Below are 24,752 nucleotides of genomic sequence, written 5' to 3'. Positions count from 1 at the left end.
TATTTTGATCCAGTGAAAACAGGGGATTTTGGGCATGCTGAAGTGCGGTACTGAACTGAGGAAATGAATGCGAGCCCAGGTATTAGCCAGGAAGGAGGGCTTCTGAGGGCGGGCTCGGCCTTCATTGCCCTGTTGGGTGTGACTTCACTTTTTTCAGGTGAATATGATTGGTCGTTGATACCTCGTTCCCTCCTTCAGGTAACAGTAGTTATATTCCTAAATGTATGTTTTCAATACCCATTCCTATGTCCTGAAACACCCCTATAAACCACTGGATACATTCCTGAAACACCCCTATAAACCACTGGATACATTCCTGAAACACCCCTATAAACCACTGGATACATTCCTGAAACGGCCCTATAAACCACTGGATACATTCCTGAAACGGCCCTATAAACCACTGGATACATTCCTGAAACGCCCCTATAAACCACTGGATACATTCCTGAAACGCCCCTATAAACCACTGGATACATTCCTGAAACACCCCTATAAACCACTGGATACATTCCTGAAACGCCCCTATAAACCACTGGATACATTCCTGAAACGCCCCTATAAACCACTGGATACATTCCTGAAACGCCCCTATAAACCACTGGATACATTCCTGAAACACCCCTATAAACCACTGGATACACTCCTGAAACGCCCCTATAAACCACTGGATACATTCCTGAAACGCCCCTATAAACCACTGGATACATTCCTGAGACATATCGACATATAGAGTGAGAGGGGTGGTGTTTAGGGTTAGTGGTGGGGGAAGGTTAGGGTTAGTGGTGGTGGGGGGAAGGTTAGTGTTAGTGGTGGGGAAGGTTAGGGTTAGTGGTGGGGGAAGGTTAGGGTTAGTGGTGGGGGAAAGGTTAGGGTTAGTGGTGGGGGAAGGTTAGGGTTAGTGGTGGGGGAAGGTTAGGGTTAGTGGTGGGGGAAGGTTAGGGTTAGTGGTGGTGGGGGGAGGTTAGGGTTAGTGATGGGGAAGGTTAGGGTTAGTGGTGGGGGAAGGTTAGGGTTAGTGGTGGTGGGGGGAAGGTTAGGGTTAGTGGTGGGGGGGGAAGGTTAGGGTTAGTGGTGGGGGGGAAGGTTAGGGTTAGTGATGGGGAAGGTTAGGGTTAGTGGTGGGGGGACGGTTAGGGTTAGTGGTGGTGGGGGGGAAGGGTAGGGTTAGTGGTGGGGGGGAAGGTTAGGGTTAGTGGTGGGGGAAGGTTAGGGTTAGTGATGGGGAAGGTTAGGGTTAGTGGTGGGGGGACGGTTAGGGTTAGTGGTGGGGAAGGTTAGGGTTAGTGGTGGGGGAAGGTTAGGGTTAGTGGTGGGGGAAGGTTAGGGTTAGTGGTGGGGGAAGGTTAGGGTTAGTGGTGGTGGGGGGAAGGTTAGGGTTAGTGGTGGGGAAGGTTAGGGTTAGTGGTGGTGGGGGGAAGGTTAGGGTTAGTGGTGGGGGGAAGGGTAGGGTTAGTGGTGGGGGAAGGTTAGGGTTAGTGGTGGTGGGGGGAAGATTAGGGTTAGTGGTGGTGGGGGGAAGGTTAGGGTTAGTGGTGGGGGACGGTTAGGGTTAGTGGTGGGGGAAGGTTAGGGTTAGTGGTGGGGGAAGGTTAGGGTTAGTGGTGGGGGAAGGTTAGGGTTAGTGGTGGGGGAAAGTTAGGGTTAGTGGTGGGGGAAGGTTAGGGTTAGTGGTGGTGGGGGGAAGGTTAGGGTTAGTGGTGGTGGGGGGAAGGTTAGGGTTAGTGGTGGTGGGGGGAAGGTTAGGGTTAGTGGTGGGGGAAGGTTAGGGTTAGTGGTGGGGGGAGGTTAGGGTTAGTGGTGGGGGAGGTTAGGGTTAGTGGTGGGGGAGGTTAGGGTTAGTGGTGGTGGGGGGAAGGTTAGGGTTAGTGGTGGTGGGGGGAGGTTAGGGTTAGTGGTGGTGGGGGGAGGTTAGGGTTAGTGGTGAGGGAGGTTAGGGTTAGTGGTGGGGGAAGATTAGGGTTAGTGGTGGGGGAAGGTTAGGGTTAGTGGTGGGGGAAGGTTAGGGTTAGTGGTGGGGGGGAAGGTTAGGGTTAGTGGTGGGGGAAGGTTAGGGTTAGTGGTGGGGGGAAGGTTAGGGTTAGTAGTGGTGGGGGGAAGGTTAGGGTTAGTGGTGGTGGGGGGAAGGTTAGGGTTAGTAGTGGTGGGGGGAAGGTTAGGGTTAGTGGTGGTGGGGGGATAGAGAGGGGGAAGTTAGAGTACTGACCGAGACCCAGGGAGAAGTGAGGGGTGGTGGGGGGGAGGGTTAGAGTACTGACCGAGACCCAGGGAGAAGTGAGGGGTGGTGGGGGGGAGGGTTAGAGTACTGACCGAGACCCAGGGAGAAGTGAGGGGTGGTGGGGGGGGAGGGTTAGAGTACTGACCGAGACCCAGGGAGAAGTGAGGGGTGGTGGGGGGGAGGGTTAGAGTACTGACCGAGACCCAGGGAGAAGTGAGGGGTGGTGGGGGGAAGAACCCGGACATGTCGGCTAGTAGCAGTCACGTTCCTCAGCTCCACTGTAGTCTGAAGGAGGAAGAGGAGAGGAAGAGGTCAATCGTTGCAAATAATGGATTCCACTATCGGCGATGATTGATGGTTCAACAAAACCAGTGAATATCAGAGATCTTATGAGTACAATGACAAGAGAACCACTAGACAAAAGTCCTGGAACGTTATGACAATATGTACACAGTGCCTGCAGAAACTAATCAGACCCCTGGACTTTTTCCACATTTTGTTAAGTTACAGCCTTATACTAAAATGTATTAAATAAATACAAATCCTCAGCAATCTATACACAATACCACATAATGATAAAGCAAATTGAGCTCTGGTTCATCCTGTTTCCATTGATCACCCTTGGGATGTTTCTACAACTTGATTGGAGTCCACCTGTGGTAAATTCAATTGGTTGGACATTATTTGGAAAGGCACACACCTGTCTATATAAGGTCCCGCAGTTGACAGTGCATGTCAAAAGCCAACACCAAACCATGAGGTCGAAGGAATTGTCCCAAGAGCTCCAAGACAGGAGGCACAGATTTGGGGGAAGGGTACCAAAACATTTCTGCCGCATTGAAGGTCTCCAAGAACACAGTGACCTCCATCATTCTTTAAATAGAAGAAGTTTGGAACCACCAAGACTCTTCCTAGAGCTGGCCGCCTGGCCAAACTGAGCAATCGGGGGAGAGTGGCCTAGGTTAGGAAGGTGACCAAGAACCTGATGGTCACTCTGACAGAGCTCTAGAGTTCCTCTGTGGAGATGGGAGAACCTTCCAGAAGGACAACCATCTCTGCAGCACTCCACCAATCAGACCTTTGCGGTAGAGTGGCCAGACGGAAGCCACTCCTCAGTAAAATGACAGTTTGCCAAAAGGCACCTAAAGACTCTCAGATCATCAGAAACAAGATTCTCTGGTCTGATGACACCAAGACTTACACTCTTTCGCCTGAATGCCAAGCATCACGTCTGGAGGAAACCCGGCACCATCCCTACGGTGAAGCATGGTGGTGGCAGCATCATGCTGTGGGGATGTTTTTCAGCAGCAGGGACTGGGAGACTAGTCAGACTCGAGGGAAAGATGAACGGAGCAAAGTACAGAGAGATCCTTGATGAAAACCTGCTCTAGAGCGCTCAGGACCTCAGACTGGGGTGAAGGTTCACCTTCCAACAGGACAACGACCCTAAGCACACAGCCAAGACAATGCAGGAGTGACTTCAGGACAAGTCTCTGAATGTCCTTGAGTGGCCCAGCCAGAGCCCAGACTTAAAATAATATATATATTTCACCTTTATTTAACCAGGTAGGCCAGTTGAAAACAAGTTCTCATTTACAACTGCGACCTGGGCAAGGTAAAGCAAACAGTGCGACACTGTCATAGTCCGTGTATGTAGGTGGCAGGGAAGTCAGGCGCAGGAGAAAACAGAGTGGTTTAAAAAATGGAATATTTATTTCCAAAACCAACGTAGAAAAGAATCTAGGTAAATCAATAACCCGTCTCACACCGATACAGGAACAACACGTACATAACAAACAAACAATCACCGACAGAGAAATGAGGGGAATCAGAGGGTTAAATACACAACATATAATTACTGGGATATGAAACAGGTGTGTAAAGAGACCAGACAAAACCAATGGAAAATGAAAAACTGATCAATGGTGGCTAGAAGGCCGGTGACGTCGACCGCCGAACACCACCCGAACAAGGAGGGGCATCAACTTCAGTAGAAGTCGTGACAGACACAAACAACAACACAGAGTTACACATGGGATAAACAACGTACAGTCAATAACACAATAGAAAATCTGTATACAGTGTGTGCAAATTAAGTAAGGAGGTAAGGGAATAAATAGGCCATAGTAGTGAAGTAATTACAATTTAGCAGATTAACACTGGAGTGATAGATGTGCAGATGATGATGTGCAAGTGCTTAAAGTTAGTGAGGGAGATATGTCTCCAGCTTCAGTGATTTTTGCAATTCGTTCCAGTCATTGGCAGCAGAGAACTGGAAGGAGAGGCGGCCGAAGGAGGAGTTGGCTTTGGGGGTGACCAGTGAAATATACCTGCTGGAGCGCGTGCTACGGGTGGGTGCTGCTATGGTGACCAGTGAGCTGAGATAAGGCGGGGCTTTACCTAGCAAAACTTATAGATGGCCTGGAGCCAGTGGGTTTGGCGACGAATATGGCGGTTATGATATCATTTAGGACCTTAAGCGTGGCTGAGGTGCACCCATGACCAGCTTGGAAACCAGATTGCACAGCGGAGAAGGTACGGTGGGATTCGAAATGGTCGGTGATCTGTTTGTTAACTTGGCTTTCGAAGACTTTAGAAAGGCAGGGCAGGATGGATATAGGTCTAGGATAGAGTAGATATGTAATAGGGGTTGCTATTAATAGGGGTTGATAATTTTAGAAAGACAGGGTCCAGATTGTCTAGCCCAGCTGATTTGTAGGGGTCCAGATTTTGCCCCATCGAACATTTCTCGAGAGACCTGAAAATAGCTGTGCAGCAACGCTCCCCATCCAACCTGACAAGAGCTTGAGAGGATCTGCAGAGAAGAATGTGGAAAAACTCCCCAAATACAGGTGTGCCAAGCTTGTAGCGTCAAACCCAAGAAGACTCGAGGCTGTAATCACTGCCAAAGGTGCTTCAACAAAGTACTAAATAAAGGGGCTGAAAACTTATGCAAATGTGATAAATTAGCAAACATTTCAAAACCTGATTTGCTTAGTCATTATGGGGTATTGTGTGTAGGTTGATGAGGGGGGGGACTATTTAAAACATTTGGGAATAAGGCTGTAACGTAACAAAATGTGGAAAAAGTCAAGGGGTCTGAATACTTTCCGAATCTCCCAAAATAGTTGGGAAGAGATTTCCGATGTAGTGATTCCATGAAACATGGTTTATGAACTGATATGCAAAATGACGCCAGATTAAAAACAGAATTTTTCAATTTAAATTATTATACAAAATTCTTGCAACCAATAGAATGTTTATAACCTTCCCAGCTCTGCAGATGTTGCTGTGAGGAGGCAGAGTCATTAGATTGCTGGTTTTGGTACTGTCCATATGTAGCTCGTTTTTGGTCACAGGTCCAGGAATGGATGAAGAATTGCAATATTACCTTGAACTAACGCTGCAGATAGCAATACTGGGTGATTTGAAAAGTCGTAGTCAATCGATCAATTATATAACAATACTCTTAGCAAAATGTTGATCTTTAATTTAAAATCTGTACAAACTATGAGAATATAAAGGTTCAGAACGTTTGTGAAACATCACAGCACAGTTGAAAAATAAATGGCAAATAGAAATCAAATCTAGATGGTAGATGGGAGGGGTTGAACGAAGCTGAAGGATGGGGACTGGGTGGTGTTAAGAGATAGATGGGAGGGGTTGAGTGGAGCTGAAGGATGGGGACTGGGTGGTGTTAAGAGATAGATGGGAGGTGTTGAATGGAGCTGAAGGATGGGGACTGGGTGGTGTTAAGAGATAGATGGGAGGGGTTGAATGGAGCTGAAGGATGGGGACTGGGTGGTGTTAAGAGATAGATGGGAGGGGTTGAATGGAGCTGAAGGATGGGGACTGGGTGGTGTTAAGAGATAGATGGGAGGGGTTGAACAGAGCTGAAGGATGGGGACTGGGTGGTGTTAAGAGATAGATGGGAGGTGTTGAACGGAGCTGAAGGATGGGGACTGGGTGGTGTTAAGAGATAGATGGGAGGTGTTGAACGGAGCTGAAGGATGGGGACTGGGTGGTGTTAAGAGATAGATGGGAGGGGTTGAACGGAGCTGAAGGATGGGGACTGGGTGGTGTTAAGAGATAGATGGGAGGGGTTGAACGGAGCTGAAGGATGGGACTAATAACAAGACAACTCATGTAAAATATATGTCCGTAAAATGTATTTTTGTGAAATAACACAGTTAAAAATATATGTCAAATAGAAAATCAAACTGGATGGACATCAGAAATAGATGGAAGAGGTTAAGAGTAGAGGAAGGACAGGACTAAAAACAAACAAAATATAACACTTGTAAAATAGTGTCCGTAAAATACATATAGTATGTATAAGATGGAAGTAGAAGCCTGGAACGTTATGACTACAATAGATAATAGAAACTCTAGACAACGTTCCTGGAACGTTATGACTACAATAGATAAGAGAAACACTAGACAACGTTCCTGGAACGTTATGACTACAATAGATAAGAGAAACACTAGACAACATTCCTGGAACGTTATGACTACAATAGATAAGAGCAACACTAGACAACGGTCCTGGAACGTTATGACTACAATAGATAATAAAACACTAGACAATGTTCCTGGAACGTTATGACTACAATAGATAATAGAAACACTAGACAACGTTCCTGGAACGTTAATACTACAATAGATAATAAAACACTAGACAACGTTCCTGGAACGTTATGACTACAATAGACAATACAACTCTAGACAACGTTCCTGGAACGTTATGACAACAATAGATAATAGAAACACTAGACAACGTTCCTGGAACGTTATGACTACAATAGATAAGAGAAACACTAGACAACGTTCCTGGAACGTTATGATTACAATAGATAAGAGAAACACTAGACAACGTTCCTGGAACGTTATGACTACAATAGATAATAAAACACTAGACAACGTTCCTGGAACGTTATGACTACAATAGATAATAGAAACACTAGACAACGTTCCTGGAACGTTATGACTACAATAGATAATAGAAACACTAGACAACGTTCCTGGAACGTTATGACTACAATAGATAAGAGAAACACTAGACAACGTTCCTGGAACGTTATGATTACAATAGATAAGAGAAACACTAGACAACGTTCCTGGAACGTTATGACTACAATAGATAATAGAAACACTAGACAACGTTCCTGGAACGTTATGACTACAATAGATAATAGAAACACTAGACAACGGTCCTGGAACGTTATGACTACAATAGATAAGAGATTTTACTCCAGTGGGGAAAGGAAATGTGAGGTGAAGGTTTGTTTCTGTACCATACCTCAAACACCTGTCCCACTGTAGTCAGTACGTACCTGTCCCACTGTAGTCAGTATATACCTGTCCCACTGTAGTCAGTATGTACCTCAGACACCTGTCCCACTGTCGTCAGTTCACACCTGTCCCACTGTCGTCAGTATGTACCTCATATACCTGTCCCACTGTTGTCAGTACGTACCTCATAAACCTGTCCCACTGTCGTCAGTACGTACCTCATATACCTGTCCCACTGTTGTCAGTATGTACCTTATAAACCTGTCCCACTGTAGTCAGTACGTACCTCATATACCTGTCCCACTGTCATCAGTACGTACCTCATATACCTGTCCCACTTTAGTCAGTACGTACCTCATATACCTGTCCCACTGTTGCACCTCATATACCTGTCCCACTGTCGTCAGTACGTACCTCATAAACCTGTCCCACTGTTGCACCTCATATACCTGTCCCACTGTCGTCAGTACGTACCTCATATACCTGTCCCACTGTCGTCAGTACGTACCTCATATACCTGTCCCACTGTTGTCAGTACGTACCTCATATACCTGTCCCACTGTTGTCAGTACGTACCTCATATACCTGTCCCACTGTCATCAGTACGTACCTCATATACCAGTGCCCAAGCATACTCATCTGCGCTCCTTGCCCGCCGCTAGGTCGTCAGACTCAGCTGCTAGCCCCCCTCAACCTGCTAGGAGGCAGATCACCCGGGAGAGGCCCTGTCATTTACCCAGTAAACCCATCTGTAGTCCTTCCGTTCTCGTGGTGGGTTCATCCATGGTCCGAAACGTTTCCATCCTGAAAGCTGAGACCTTCTGCTACACTGGCGCTAGGATCCCTGACCTAAATTCCATGCTACCGCTACTTATTAGCAAGCACTCCGCCGCTTCAACTGTCATTGTCCATGTTGGGTCTAATGACATTAAACTCCAGCAGTCAGAGAAATTGAGAGACGATTTTAAAACATTGATAAATACGCTGCTGGAATCTGGGAAGCAGTGCGTTGTTTCCGGTCCATTTCCATCCCCACGCTACACGGATATGGTTTTTAGTCGTATACGCCAATTACACACCTGGCTTAAGGGATACTGCTGCACGATGGGAATTCCATTTGTGGATAACTTTGCAGCTTTTACAGACCGACCAGGTCTATTTCTTCGGGACAATTTACATCTTAACAGGTATGGCTCCAGCATCCTCTCCACCAACATGTCTCTTACTCTTGCCTCATGTAGAGCCTTTGATACCTGACGTTGTGTATTTTCGGGGGTTGACTTTTGGGATTGTACGCTCCCCTATCAGACTACGTTCAATGCTCCTCTCCCAGTTTCATTAATTAGTCCCTCAATTGCAAATATGGAACAAACTATAGTTAACAACTTTTCTGCAATTCCTAGATTATTGTCCAATCACCGTATTGTGAATACTACACACATGCAGAGAGGTATTGTTAGTAGTAATCTTGTCTCCATAAAATTGAGCTCTGTCAATAGCTCGAAAATGGTTTATTGCTCATCCAGTGCAGCTTCAGGTGCTACCTTGGATACCCCATCTGATATGAATTCCTGTAGCAATGGCATTGGAATAATTCATTTGAATGCTAGAAGCCTGATACAAAAGTTGGACTTTATTGAAATTTTGGTCTCACAATCAAATGTTGACGTATCGGTTGTATCTGAATCGTGGCTGTGTGATTCTGTGCCTGATTCAGATGTTCAGTTGATTGGGTACAATATTTATAGAGCTGACAGAGTTGGTAGAGGTGGTGGTATTGCGATTTATGTAAAATGCTGCCTAAATGTTTCTGTGTCCATATCAACCTCTGTCCCAAAGCAATATGAATGTCTAGTTTTAAATTTGGTACTTGGTAATAATGCTCGTTTAACTCTAGGAGGGGTATATCGCCCCCCCTCAGCTCCTCCTTGTACTCTATGCAAATTATCTGATATACTGTCTAATTATGCAAACTCTGAATTACTGATTTTGGGAGATTTTAACCTGGATTGGCTTTCACCAGTATCCGATAAATTAAAAGACATTTGTACTGAGCTAAATCTAACTCAGCTGATAACTAAACCAACCCGTCCCAACTTTAAGAACCCAGTAAAATCTACTCTACTAGACATTATTCTAACAAATACCCCCCATAAATACACAGCCAGTGGGGTTTTTGCAAATGATATCAGTGACCACTGCCCTATTGCTTGTATTAGAGATACCAGGCTGAAACACTCTGATCCCTGTATAATCTCTAAGAGAAATTATAAACATTTCTCACAGCAAGCTTTTACCCTTGACTTATATAACTCTGAGTTTTTATCCACTTGCTGCTTTCTGGACCCGGTTTTAGCCCTTGCTTTTTTCTCTTCTATTCTTACCTCTATGTCTGATAAACATGCCCCGCTTAAGAATCACAGAGTAAGAAACCGAACCAGTTCTTGGTTCTCTCCTGAATTGTCAGGTCTTTTCCTGCAAAAGAATCGGGCCTGGGCCTTGGCGAGGAAAACAGGTACTCCAGCTGATTGGCTGTTTTTTAGGCAATTGAGAAATAAATGTACTGCAGCTGTCAAAAAGGCAAAATCAAATTACTTCCTTAATGCTATGACAGATTCTGCAGGAGATCCTGCAAAATTCTGGAAAACCGTTAATTCACTGAAACGGGGGAATTCTGCTGTTTCTCTTCCTAAGCAAATTACCTCAGATTCCTGTATCCTAAGTGAAAAAAATGATATTTGTGATGCTTTTAATAAGCATTTCATCTCTGCTGGTTTTTTATTTGAAAGGAAAAGTGGCCATTGTGGCACTGGCCAGTTAGTTGATTTTTCGTCTTGCTTTTCAACCGTTACTCTGAAAAATGGTAACCCTGTTTTTAGTTTCCAGAAAATAACCGAAGCAGAGGTTCTAGCTGCCCTGTGTGCCATTGATACTAAGAAATCCTTAGGCGCTGACAATTTAGACCCGTTCTTACTTAAGTGTGCTGCACCTATCATTGCTGGTTCAGTGACACACATTTTTAATCTAACATTAAGCACAGGAAATATCCCTAAGGTGTGGAAAGCAGCTTTTGTTCTGCCATTACATAAGGGAGGTGACGGTAGTGATTTGGATAACTATCGACCCATCTCTAGGCTCCCTTGTCTGGCAAAGATCCTAGAATCTATAGTCAACAAACAGTTACAGTCTTTTCTTTCTGCTAACAGTATTCTTAGCACCAATCAATCTGGTTTTAGATCTAAACACAGTACCACATCGGCCACTATGCTTGTTGTAAATGATATTGCAAATGCCTTAGATGATAGAAAGCACTGTGCTGCGTTGTTTGTAGATTTGTCAAAAGCTTTTGACACTGTAGACCATGCTATCCTTTTGAGTAAGCTGTCATCTATAGGAGTGGGCACGGATGCCTGCCGATGGTTTTATGACTATCTTAAAGATAGAACTCAGGCCGTCATGGTCGACGGGGTCAAGTCTGACTCCTTACAGTTACTTAAAGGGGTCCCTCAGGGTTCAATAATTGGCCCACTATTGTTCTCACTTTATATAAACAACATTGGTGATGATGTCAGATATTGTAAATTCCATTTATATGTAGATGACACAGTGATGTACTCTATTGCTCCAACAGCGGACCAAGCTTTAATGCAGTTGGAGTCTGATTTTAGGATACTACAGGGGTCTCTTTTACAGCTTAAACTTGTTTTAAACGCTAAGAAAACAAATGTCATGTTTTTTTCTAGGTCTAAACTCTCAGTTAGAAACACTTTTGTAATCACTAGCTTGGATGGTACTCAAATCAAACAGGTCTCTGCATATAAATATTTAGGGGTATGGTTAGATGATAGGCTTTCTTTTAAAAAACATGTTACTGAATTGGGAAAAAAGCTCAAATTCAAGATAGGGTTCCTTTATAGAAACAGGGCTTGTCTGTCCTTTGTAAATAGAAAACAAATTGTGCAGGCTACTTTTATGTCCGTTTTAGGTTATGGTGATATTATCTATATGCATGCATCGGCAAACACATTCAAACCACTGGATGCTATTTACCATTGTGCACTCAGGTTTATCACGGGTGATAGTTACAAAACTCATCACTGTATCCTATTTCAACATGTGGGTTGGGCCTCTCTATCTGTGAGGCGAGAGCAACATGCTCTCTTGTTTATTTATAAAGCGCTTCTTTTAAAACTACCTCCATATATATCATCATTAATTTCCACTAGATATACAAATTTTAAAACCAGATCACAGATGTGGATTACATTAGAGACTCCTGCGGTCTCCACAGAGTTGGGTAGGACTGCCTTTAGTTCCTTTGCGCCTTATTTATGGAACAAACTGCAGATCCAACTTAAGTTAGACACTGGTGTCCCTTGCCCATTTTAAAAATGTTATGGAGGATCAATATGATGTTGTCTGTGATTGTTTCTGTTGAATTGTGTCTTTGTTTTGTATGTTTGAAATGTTCTTGTCTGTATGCCTAAAACTGTATATGTCAACATGTTTACACAGGGCACAGCCGTAAAAGAGATCCAGGTCTCAGTCTGTTTTCCCTGTTAAAATAAAGATTAAAAAAAAAAAAGTACATACCTCATATACCTGTCCCACTGTTGTCAGTATGTACCTCATATACCTGTCCCACTGTCGTCAGTACGTCCCTCATATATCTGTCCCACTGTTGTCAGTACGTACCTCATATACCTGTCCCACTGTTGTCAGTACGAACCTCATAAACCTGTCCCACTGTCGTCAGTACGTACCTCATATACCTGTCCCACTGTCATCAGTACGTACCTCATATACCTGTCCCACTGTCATCAGTACGTACCTCATATACCTGTCCCACTGTCATCAGTACGTACCTCATATACCTGTCCCACTGTCATCAGTACGTACCTCATATACCTGTCCCACTGTCATCAGTACGTACCTCATATACCTGTCCCACTGTCGTCAGTACGTACCTCATATACCTGTCCCACTGTTGTCAGTATGTACCTCATATACCTGTCCCACTGTTGTCAGTACGTACCTCATATACCTGTCCTATTCTGTAGTCAGTACGTACCTCATATACCTGTCCCACTGTTGTCAGTACGTACCTCATATACCTGTCCTACTCTGTAGTCAGTACGTACCTCATATACCTGTCCCACTCTGTAGTCAGTGAAGAAGACAACAGGTGGATTGGCCAGGAACACAGGGATGGGCTCAGCTGGGGATCTGGGGGGATCAACATGAAGACAGGTTATGGGGCCTTATTTACTGTGCTGTGATAGGTAGACAGACTGGAGGATGGACAACTGATGAAAAACACAATGACACACAGAAAACAGACAGGTTTGTGTGTCCTGAACATACTGTATATCTGTCATGCATGTCTACTCCAGGTAATTATTCAGTTAACCACATTAGGATTTAAACATTTAGTTTCCAACGCCAGTGCTGTCTCCGTGCTGCCGCTGATATGAACCCAATAATGGGAGGAAGCTCACTTCTAGGAATGTAAAAAGTAAAATCTAATGAAACTAGAAACTGACATGTTTTGAAGAGAATGTGCTTGTTAGCCCTGAAGTGTTATGGTTTAGTTGAATAGATCCCCAGCAGCTGTGGACATGCAGCAGCTACTCTTCCTGACTTCCAAACAAGACATAAAATACATCAAGGTACATAACAGTTATCGACATGAACAACATCAGACAATATTAAATATAATAACAATAAAGACACCAAGACACAAAAACAAATGACTACTGTATTTACACACTATTCCTACAGTATATACGTATTCATATAATTATATACAGAACAGTTAATGAGAGCATTAGAAAGGGGAGAGGCTCTGTGATACAATATGGTTTTAAATCTGTTTTTTAAGGCTAAACCTGCTTTACCTAAGTAACCTCTGGTAACAGAACATTCCATGATGACATGGCTCTATATATAACTGAGTAACAGATCATTCCATGATGACATGGCTCTATATATAACTGAGTAACAGATCATTACATGATGACATGACTCTATATATAACTGAGTAACCTCTGGTAACAGAACATTCCATGATGACATGGCTCTATATATAACTGAGTAACCTCTGGTAAGAGAACATTACATGATGACATGGCTCTATATATAACTGAGTAACCTCTGGTAACAGATCATTCCATTATGACATGGCTCTATATATAACTGAGTAACCTCTGGTAACAGATCATACCATGATGACATGGCTCTATATATAACTGAGTAACCTCTGGTAACAGATCATTCCATGATGACATGGCTCTATATATAACTGAGTAACCTCTGGTAACAGATCATTCCATGATGACATGGCTCTATATATAACTGAGTAACAGATCATTCCATGATGACATGACTCTATATATAACTGAGTAACCTCTGGTAACAGATCATTCCATGATGACATGGCTCTATATATAACTGAGTAACCTCTGGTAACAGATCATTCCATGATGACATGGCTCTATATATAACTGAGTAACCTCTGGTAACAGATCATTCCATGATGACATGGCTCTATATATAACTGAGTAACCTCTGGTAACAGATCATTCCATGATGACATGGCTCTATATATAACTGAGTAACAGATCATTCCATGATGACATGGCTCTATATATAACTGAGTAACAGATCATTCCATGATGACATGGCTCTATATATAACTGAGTAACCTCTGGTAACAGATCATTCCATGATGACATGGCTCTATATATAACTGAGTAACCTCTAGTAACAGAACATTCCATGATGACATGGCTCTATATATAACTGAGTAACAGATCATTCCATGATGACATGGCTCTATATATAACTGAGTAACCTCTGGTAACAGAACATTCCATGATGACATGGCTCTATATATAACTGAGTAACAGATCATTCCATGATGACATGGCTCTATATATAACTGAGTAACAGAACATTCCATGATGACATGGCTCTATATATAACTGAGTAACCTCTGGTAACAGATCATTCCATGATGACATGGCTCTATATATAACTGAGTAACAGATCATTCCATGATGACATGGCTCTATATATAACTGAGTAACCTCTGGTAACAGATCATTCCATGATGACATGGCTCTATATATAACTGAGTAACAGATCATTCCATGATGACATGGCTCTATATATAACTGAGTAACAGATCATTCCATGATGACATGGCTCTATATATAACTGAGTAACCTCTGGTAACAGATCATTCCATGATGAAATGGCTCTATATATAACTGAGTAACAGATCATTCCATGATGACATGGCTCTATATATAACTGAGTAACAGATCATTCCATGATGACATGGCTCTATATATAACTGAGTAACCTCTAGTAACAGAACATTCCATGATGACATGGCTCTATATATAACTGAGTAACCTCTGGTAACAGATCATTCCATGATGAAATGGCTCTATATATAACTGAGTAACAGATCATTCCATGATGACATGGCTCTATATATAACTGAGTAACAGATCATTCCATGATGACATGGCTCTATATATAACTGAGTAACCTCTAGTAACAGAACATTCCATGATGACATGGCTCTATATATAACTGAGTAACCTCTGGTAACAGATCATTCCATGATGACATGGCTCTATATATAACTGAGTAACCTCTGGTAACAGATCATTCCATGATGACATGGCTCTATATATAAATGAGTAACCTCTGGTAACAGATTATTCCACGATGACATGGATCTATATATAACTGAGTAAACTCTGGTAACAGATCATTCCACGATGACATGGCTCTATATATAACTGAGTAACCTCTGGTAACAGATCATTCCATGATGACATGGCTCTATATATAACTGAGTAACAGATCATTCCATGATGACATGACTCTATATATAACTGAGTAACCTCTGGTAACAGAACATTCCATGATGACATGGCTCTATATATAACTGAGTAACCTCTGGTAACAGAACATTCCATGATGACATGGCTCTATATATAACTGAGTAACCTCTGGTAACAGATCATTCCATGATGACATGGCTCTATATATAACTGAGTAACCTCTGGTAACAGATCATTCCATGATGACATGGCTCTATATATAACTGAGTAACCTCTGGTAACAGATCATTCCATGATGACATGGCTCTATATATAACTGAGTAACCTCTGGTAACAGATCATTCCATGATGACATGGCTCTATATATAACTGAGTAACAGATCATTCCATGATGACATGGCTCTATATATAACTGAGTAACCTCTGGTAACAGATCATTCCATGATGACATGGCTCTATATATAACTGAGTAACAGATCATTCCATGATGACATGACTCTATATATAACTGAGTAACCTCTGGTAACAGAACATTCCATGATGACATGGCTCTATATATAACTGAGTAACCTCTGGTAACAGAACATTCCATGATGACATGGCTCTATATATAACTGAGTAACCTCTGGTAACAGATCATTCCATGATGACATGGCTCTATATATAACTGAGTAACCTCTGGTAACAGATCATTCCATGATGACATGGCTCTATATATAACTGAGTAACCTCTGGTAACAGATCATTCCATGATGACATGGCTCTATATATAACTGAGTAACCTCTGGTAACAGATCATTCCATGATGACATGGCTCTATATATAACTGAGGAACCTCTGGTAACAGATCATTCCATGATGACATGGCTCTATATATAACTGAGTAACAGATCATTCCATGATGACATGGCTCTATATATAACTGAGTAACCTCTGGTAACAGATCATTCCATGATGACATGGCTCTATATATAACTGAGTAACCTCTAGTAACAGAACATTCCATGATGACATGGCTCTAAATATAACTGAGTAACCTCTGGTAACAGAACATTCCATGATGACCTGGCTCTATATATAACTGAGTAACCTCTGGTAACAGATCATTCCATGATGACATGGCTCTATATATAACTGAGTAACAGATCATTCCATGATGACATGGCTCTATATATAACTGAGTAACCTCTGGTAACAGAACATTCCATGATGACATGGCTCTATATATAACTGAGTAACAGATCATTCCATGATGACATGGCTCTATATATAACTGAGTAACAGAACATTCCATGATGACATGGCTCTATATATAACTGAGTAACCTCTGGTAACAGATCATTCCATGATGACATGGCTCTATATATAACTGAGTAACAGATCATTCCATGATGACATGGCTCTATATATAACTGAGTAACCTCTGGTAACAGATCATTCCATGATGACATGGCTCTATATATAACTGAGTAACAGATCATTCCATGATGACATGGCTCTATATATAACTGAGTAACCTCTGGTAACAGATCATTCCATGATGACATGGCTCTATATATAACTGAGTAACAGATCATTCCATGATGACATGGCTCTATATATAACTGAGTAACCTCTGGTAACAGATCATTCCATGATGAAATGGCTCTATATATAACTGAGTAACAGATCATTCCATGATGACATGGCTCTATATATAACTGAGTAACAGATCATTCCATGATGACATGGCTCTATATATAACTGAGTAACCTCTAGTAACAGAACATTCCATGATGACATGGCTCTATATATAACTGAGTAACCTCTGGTAACAGATCATTCCATGATGACATGGCTCTATATATAACTGAGTAACCTCTGGTAACAGATCATTCCATGATGACATGGCTCTATATATAAATGAGTAACCTCTGGTAACAGATTATTCCACGATGACATGGATCTATATATAACTGAGTAAACTCTGGTAACAGATCATTCCACGATGACATGGCTCTATATATAACTGAGTAACCTCTGGTAACAGATCATTCCATGATGACATGGCTCTATATATAACTGAGTAACCTCTGGTAACAGATCATTCCATGATGACATGGCTCTATATATAACTGAGTAACCTCTGGTAACAGATCATTCCATGATGACATGGCTCTATATATAACTGAGTAACCTCTGGTAACAGATCATTCCATGATGAGATGGCTCTATATATAACTGAGTAACCTCTGGTAACAGATCATTCCATGATGACATGGCTCTATATATAACTGAGTAACAGATCATTCCATGATGACATGGCTCTATATATAACTGAGTAACAGATCATTCCATGATGACATGGCTCTATATATAACTGAGTAACAGATCATTCCATGATGACATGGCTCTATATATAACTGAGTAACCTCTGGTAACAGATTATTCCACGATGACATGGCTCTATATATAACTGAGTAACCTCTGGTAACAGATCATTCCATGATGACATGGCTCTATATATAACTGAGTAACCTCTGGTAACAGATCATTCCATGATGACATGGCTCTATATATAACTGAGTAACAGAACATTCCATGATGACATGGCTCTATATATAACTGAGTAACCTCTGGTAACAGATCATTCCATGATGACATGACTCTATATATAGCTGAGTAACAGAACATTCCATGATGACATGGCTCTATATATAACTGAGTAACCTCTGGTAACAGATCATTCCATGATGACATGGCTCTATATATAACTGAGTAACCTCTGGTAACAGATCATTCCATGATGACATGGCTCTATATATAACTGAGTAACCTCTGGTAACAGATCATTCCATGATGACATGGCTCTATATATAACTGAGTAACCTCTGGTAACAGATCATTCCATGATAACATGGCTCTATATATAACTGAGTAACCTCTGGTAACAGATAATTCCATGATGACATGGCTCTATATATAACTGAGTAACCTCTGGTAACAGATCATTCCATGATGACATGGCTCTATATATAACTGAGTAACAGAACATTCCATGATGACATGGCTCTATATATAACTGAGTAACCTCTGGCAACAGAACATTCCATGATGACATGGCTCTATATATAACTGAGTAACAGATCATTCCATGATGACATGGCTCTATATATAACTGAGTAACAGAACATTCCATGATGACATGGCTCTATATATAACTGAGTAACCTCTGGCAACAGAACATTCCATGATGACATGGCTCTATATATAACTGAGTAACAGATCATTCCATGATGACATGGCTCTATATATAACTGAGTAACAGAACATTCCATGATGACATGGCTCTATATATAACTGAGTAACCTCTGGTAACAGATCATTCCATGATGACATGACTCTATATATAACTGAGTAACAGATCATTCCATGATGACATGGCTCTATATATAACTGAGTAACAGAACATTCCATGATGACATGGCTCTATATATAACTGAGTAACCTCTGGTAACAGATCATTCCATGATGACATGGCTCTATATATAACTGAGTAACCTCTGGTAACAGATCATTCCATGATGACATGGCTCTATATATAACTGAGTAACAGATCATTTTACAATGACATGACTCTATATATAACTGAGTAACCTCTGGTAACAGATCATTCCATGATGACATGGCTCTATATATAACTGAGTTACAGAACATTCCATGATGACATAGCTCTATATATAACTGAGTAACCTCTAGTAACAGAACATTCCATGATGACATGGCTCTATATATATAACTGAGTAACAGATCATTCCATGATGACATGACTCTATATATAACTGAGTAACAGATCATTCCATGATGACATGGCTCTATATATAACTGAGTAACAGATCATTCCATGATGACATGGCTCTATATATAACTGAGTAACCTCTGGTAACAGAACATTCCATGATGACATGGCTCTATATATAACTGAGTAACCTCTGGTAACAGATCATTCCATGATGACATGGCTCTATATATAACTGAGTAACAGATCATTCCATGATGACATGGCTCTATATATAACTGAGTAACCTCTGGTAACAGATCATTCCATGATGACATGGCTCTATATATAACTGAGTAACAGATCATTCCATGTTGACATGGCTCTATATATAACTGAGTAACCTCTGGTAACAGATCATTCCATTATGACATGGCTCTATATATAACTGAGTAACAGAACATTCCATGATGACATGGCTCTATATATAACTGAGTAACCTCTGGTAACAGATCATTCCATGATGACATGGCTCTATATATAACTGAGTAACAGAACATTCCATGATGACATGGCTCCATAAATAACTGAGTAACAGAACATTCCATGATGACATGGCTCTATATATAACTGAGTAACCTCTGGTAACAGATCATTCCATGATGACATGGCTCTATATATAACTGAGTAACAGAACATTCCATGATGACATGGCTCTATATATAACTGAGTAACCTCTGGTAACAGAACATTCCATGATGACATGGCTCTATATATAACTGAGTAACAGATCATTCCATGATGACATGGATCTATATATAACTGAGTAACAGATCATTCCATGATGACATGGCTCTATATATAACTGAGTAACAGATCATTCCATGATGACATGGATCTATATATAACTGAGTAACAGAACATTCCATGATGACATGACTCTATATATAACTGAGTAACCTCTGGTAACAGATCATTCCATGATGACATGACTCTATATATAACTGAGTAACAGATCATTCCATGATGACATGGCTCTATATATAACTGAGTAACCTCTGGTAACAGATCATTCCATGATGACATGGCTCTATATATAACTGAGTAACAGAACATTCCATGATGACATGGTTCTATATATAACTGAGTAACCTCTGGTAACAGAACATTCCATGATGACATGGCTCTATATATAACTGAGTAACAGATCATTCCATGATGACATGGCTCTATATATAACTGAGTAACCTCTGGTAACAGAACATTCCATGATGACATGGCTCTATATATAATTGAGTAACCTCTGGTAACAGATCATTCCATGATGACATGGCTCTATATATAACTGAGTAACAGATCATTCCATGATGAAATGGCTCTATATATAACTGAGTAACAGATCATTCCATGATGACATGGCTCTATATATAACTGAGTAACAGATCATTCCATGATGACATGGCTCTATATATAACTGAGTAACAGATCATTCCATGATGACATGGCTCTATATATAACTGAGTAACCTCTGGTAACAGATCATTCCATGATGACATGGCTCTATATATAACTGAGTAACCTCTGGTAACAGATCATTCCATGATGACATGGCTCTATATATAACTGAGTAACAGATCATTCCATGATGAAATGGCTCTATATATAACTGAGTAACAGATCATTCCATGATGACATGGCTCTATATATAACTGAGTAACAGATCATTCCATGATGACATGGCTCTATATATAACTGAGTAACAGATCATTCCATGATGACATGGCTCTATATATAACTGAGTAACCTCTGGTAACAGATCATTCCATGATGACATGGCTCTATATATAACTGAGTAACCTCTGGTAACAGATTATTCCACGATGACATGACTCTATATATAACTGAGTAACAGAACATTCCATGATGACATGGCTCTATATATAACTGAGTAACCTCTGGTAACAGATCATTCCATTATGACATGGCTCTATATATAACTGAGTAACAGAACATTCCATGATGACATGGCTCTATATATAACTGAGTAACCTCTGGTAACAGATCATTCCATGATGACATGGCTCTATATATAACTGAGTAACAGAACATTCCATGATGACATGGCTCCATAAATAACTGAGTAACAGAACATTCCATGATGACATGGCTCTATATATAACTGAGTAACCTCTGGTAACAGATCATTCCATGATGACATGGCTCTATATATAACTGAGTAACAGAACATTCCATGATGACATGGCTCTATATATAACTGAGTAACCTCTGGTAACAGAACATTCCATGATGACATGGCTCTATATATAACTGAGTAACAGATCATTCCATGATGACATGGATCTATATATAACTGAGTAACAGATCATTCCATGATGACATGGCTCTATATATAACTGAGTAACAGATCATTCCATGATGACATGGATCTATATATAACTGAGTAACAGAACATTCCATGATGACATGACTCTATATATAACTGAGTAACCTCTGGTAACAGATCATTCCATGATGACATGACTCTATATATAACTGAGTAACAGATCATTCCATGATGACATGGCTCTATATATAACTGAGTAACCTCTGGTAACAGATCATTCCATGATGACATGGCTCTATATATAACTGAGTAACAGAACATTCCATGATGACATGGTTCTATATATAACTGAGTAACCTCTGGTAACAGAACATTCCATGATGACATGGCTCTATATATAACTGAGTAACAGATCATTCCATGATGACATGGCTCTATATATAACTGAGTAACCTCTGGTAACAGAACATTCCATGATGACATGGCTCTATATATAACTGAGTAACCTCTGGTAACAGATCATTCCATGATGACATGGCTCTATATATAACTGAGTAACAGATCATTCCATGATGAAATGGCTCTATATATAACTGAGTAACAGATCATTCCATGATGACATGGCTCTATATATAACTGAGTAACAGATCATTCCATGATGACATGGCTCTATATATAACTGAGTAACAGATCATTCCATGATGACATGGCTCTATATATAACTGAGTAACCTCTGGTAACAGATCATTCCATGATGACATGGCTCTATATATAACTGAGTAACCTCTGGTAACAGATTATTCCACGATGACATGTCTCTATATATAACTGAGTAACAGAACATTCCATGATGACATGGTTCTATATATAACTGAGTAACCTCTGGTAACAGAACATTCCATGATGAAATTGCTCTATATATAACTGAGTAACAGATCATTCCATGATGACATGGCTCTATATATAACTGAGTAACCTCTGGTAACAGAACATTCCATGATGACATGGCTCTATATATAACTGAGTAACCTCTGGTAACAGATCATTCCATGATGACATGGCTCTATATATAACTGAGTAACAGATCATTCCATGATGACATGGCTCTATATATAACTGAGTAACAGATCATTCCATGATGACATGGCTCTATATATAACTGAGTAACAGATCATTCCATGATGACATGGCTCTATATATAACTGAGTAACCTCTGGTAACAGATCATTCCATGATGACAAGGCTCTATATATAACTGAGTAACCTCTGGTAACAGATTATTCCACGATGACATGTCTCTATATATAACTGAGTAACCTCTGGTAACAGATCATTCCATGATGACATGGCTCTATATATAACTGAGTAACCTCTGGTAACAGATCATTCCATGATGACATGGCTCTATATATAACTGAGTAACAGAACATTCCATGATGACATGGCTCTATATATAACTGAGTAACCTCTGGTAACAGATCATTCCATGATGACATGACTCTATATATAACTGAGTAACAGAACATTCCATGATGACATGGCTCTATATATAACTGAGTAACCTCTGGTAACAGATCATTCCATGATGACATGGCTCTATATATAACTGAGTAACCTCTGGTAACAGATCATTCCATGATGACATGGCTCTATATATAACTGAGTAACAGAACATTCCATGATGACATGGCTCTATATATAACTGAGTAACCTCTGGTAACAGATCATTCCATGATGACATGGCTCTATATATAACTGAGTAACCTCTGGTAACAGATCATTCCATGATAACATGGCTCTATATATAACTGAGTAACCTCTGGTAACAGATCATTCCATAATGACATGGCTCTATATATAACTGAGTAACCTCTGGTAACAGATCATTCCATGATGTCATGGCTCTATATATAACTGAGTAACAGAACATTCCATGATGACATGGCTCTATATATAACTGAGTAACAGATCATTCCATGATGACATGGCTCTATATATAACTGAGTAACAGATCATTCCATGATGACATGGCTCTATATATAACTGAGTAACAGAACATTCCATGATGACATGGCTCTATATATAACTGAGTAACCTCTGGTAACAGAACATTCCATGATGACATGGCTCTATATATAACTGAGTAACAGATCATTCCATGATGACATGGCTCTATATATAACTGAGTAACAGAACATTCCATGATGACATGACTCTATATATAACTGAGTAACCTCTGGTAACAGATCATTCCATGATGACATGGCTCTACATATAACTGAGTAACAGATCATTCCATGATGACATGGCTCTATATATAACTGAGTAACCTCTGGTAACAGATCATTCCATGATGACATGGCTCTATATATAACTGAGTAACCTCTGGTAACAGATCATTCCATGATAACATGGCTCTATATATAACTGAGTAACCTCTGGTAACAGATCATTCCATGATGACATGGCTCTATATATAACTGAGTAACCTCTGGTAACAGATCATTCCATGATGACATGGCTCTATATATAACTGAGTAACAGATCATTTTACGATGACATGACTCTATATATAACTGAGTAACCTCTGGTAACAGATCATTCCATGATGACATGGCTCTATATATAACTGAGTAACAGAACATTCCATGATGACATGGCTCTATATATAATTGAGTAACCTCTGGTAACAGATCATTCCATGATGACATGGCTCTATATATAACTGAGTAACAGATCATTCCATGATGAAATGGCTCTATATATAACTGAGTAACAGATCATTCCATGATGACATGGCTCTATATATAACTGAGTAACAGATCATTCCATGATGACATGGCTCTATATATAACTGAGTAACAGATCATTCCATGATGACATGGCTCTATATATAACTGAGTAACCTCTGGTAACAGATCATTCCATGATGACATGGCTCTATATATAACTGAGTAACCTCTGGTAACAGATTATTCCACGATGACATGTCTCTATATATAACTGAGTAACAGAACATTCCATGATGACATGGTTCTATATTTAACTGAGTAACCTCTGGTAACAGATCATTCCATGATGAAATGGCTCTATATATAACTGAGTAACAGATCATTCCATGATGACATGGCTCTATATATAACTGAGTAACCTCTGGTAACAGAACATTCCATGATGACATGGCTCTATATATAACTGAGTAACCTCTGGTAACAGATCATTCCATGATGACATGGCTCTATATATAACTGAGTAACAGATCATTCCATGATGACATGGCTC

At 40.6% G+C, this 24,752-nt stretch overlaps 1 protein-coding gene across 1 annotated transcript in view; it reads right to left on the bottom strand.

Moving 5' to 3' along the window:
* dlec1 (DLEC1 cilia and flagella associated protein) overlaps positions 1 to 12,736 on the bottom strand; it is a gene marked incomplete at its 5' end in the record, with an annotated part of 148,357 nt that extends 135,621 nt beyond the window's left edge. The window contains 2 exons of the mRNA XM_029744506.1: positions 2,416 to 2,503; positions 12,652 to 12,736. Coding sequence (XP_029600366.1) covers positions 2,416 to 2,503; positions 12,652 to 12,736 — 173 coding nt within the window. The remainder of the gene's footprint in view (positions 1 to 2,415; positions 2,504 to 12,651) is intronic.
* Between the last annotated feature and the right edge of the window lie 12,016 nt (positions 12,737 to 24,752).

This window comes from Salmo trutta, unplaced genomic scaffold, assembly GCF_901001165.1.
Source record: "Salmo trutta unplaced genomic scaffold, fSalTru1.1, whole genome shotgun sequence".
In the NCBI taxonomy this organism is placed as follows: domain Eukaryota; kingdom Metazoa; phylum Chordata; class Actinopteri; order Salmoniformes; family Salmonidae; genus Salmo; species Salmo trutta.
The sequence above is the reverse complement of the archived record's forward strand: the minus strand, read 5'-3'. Positions and strand labels throughout refer to the sequence as shown.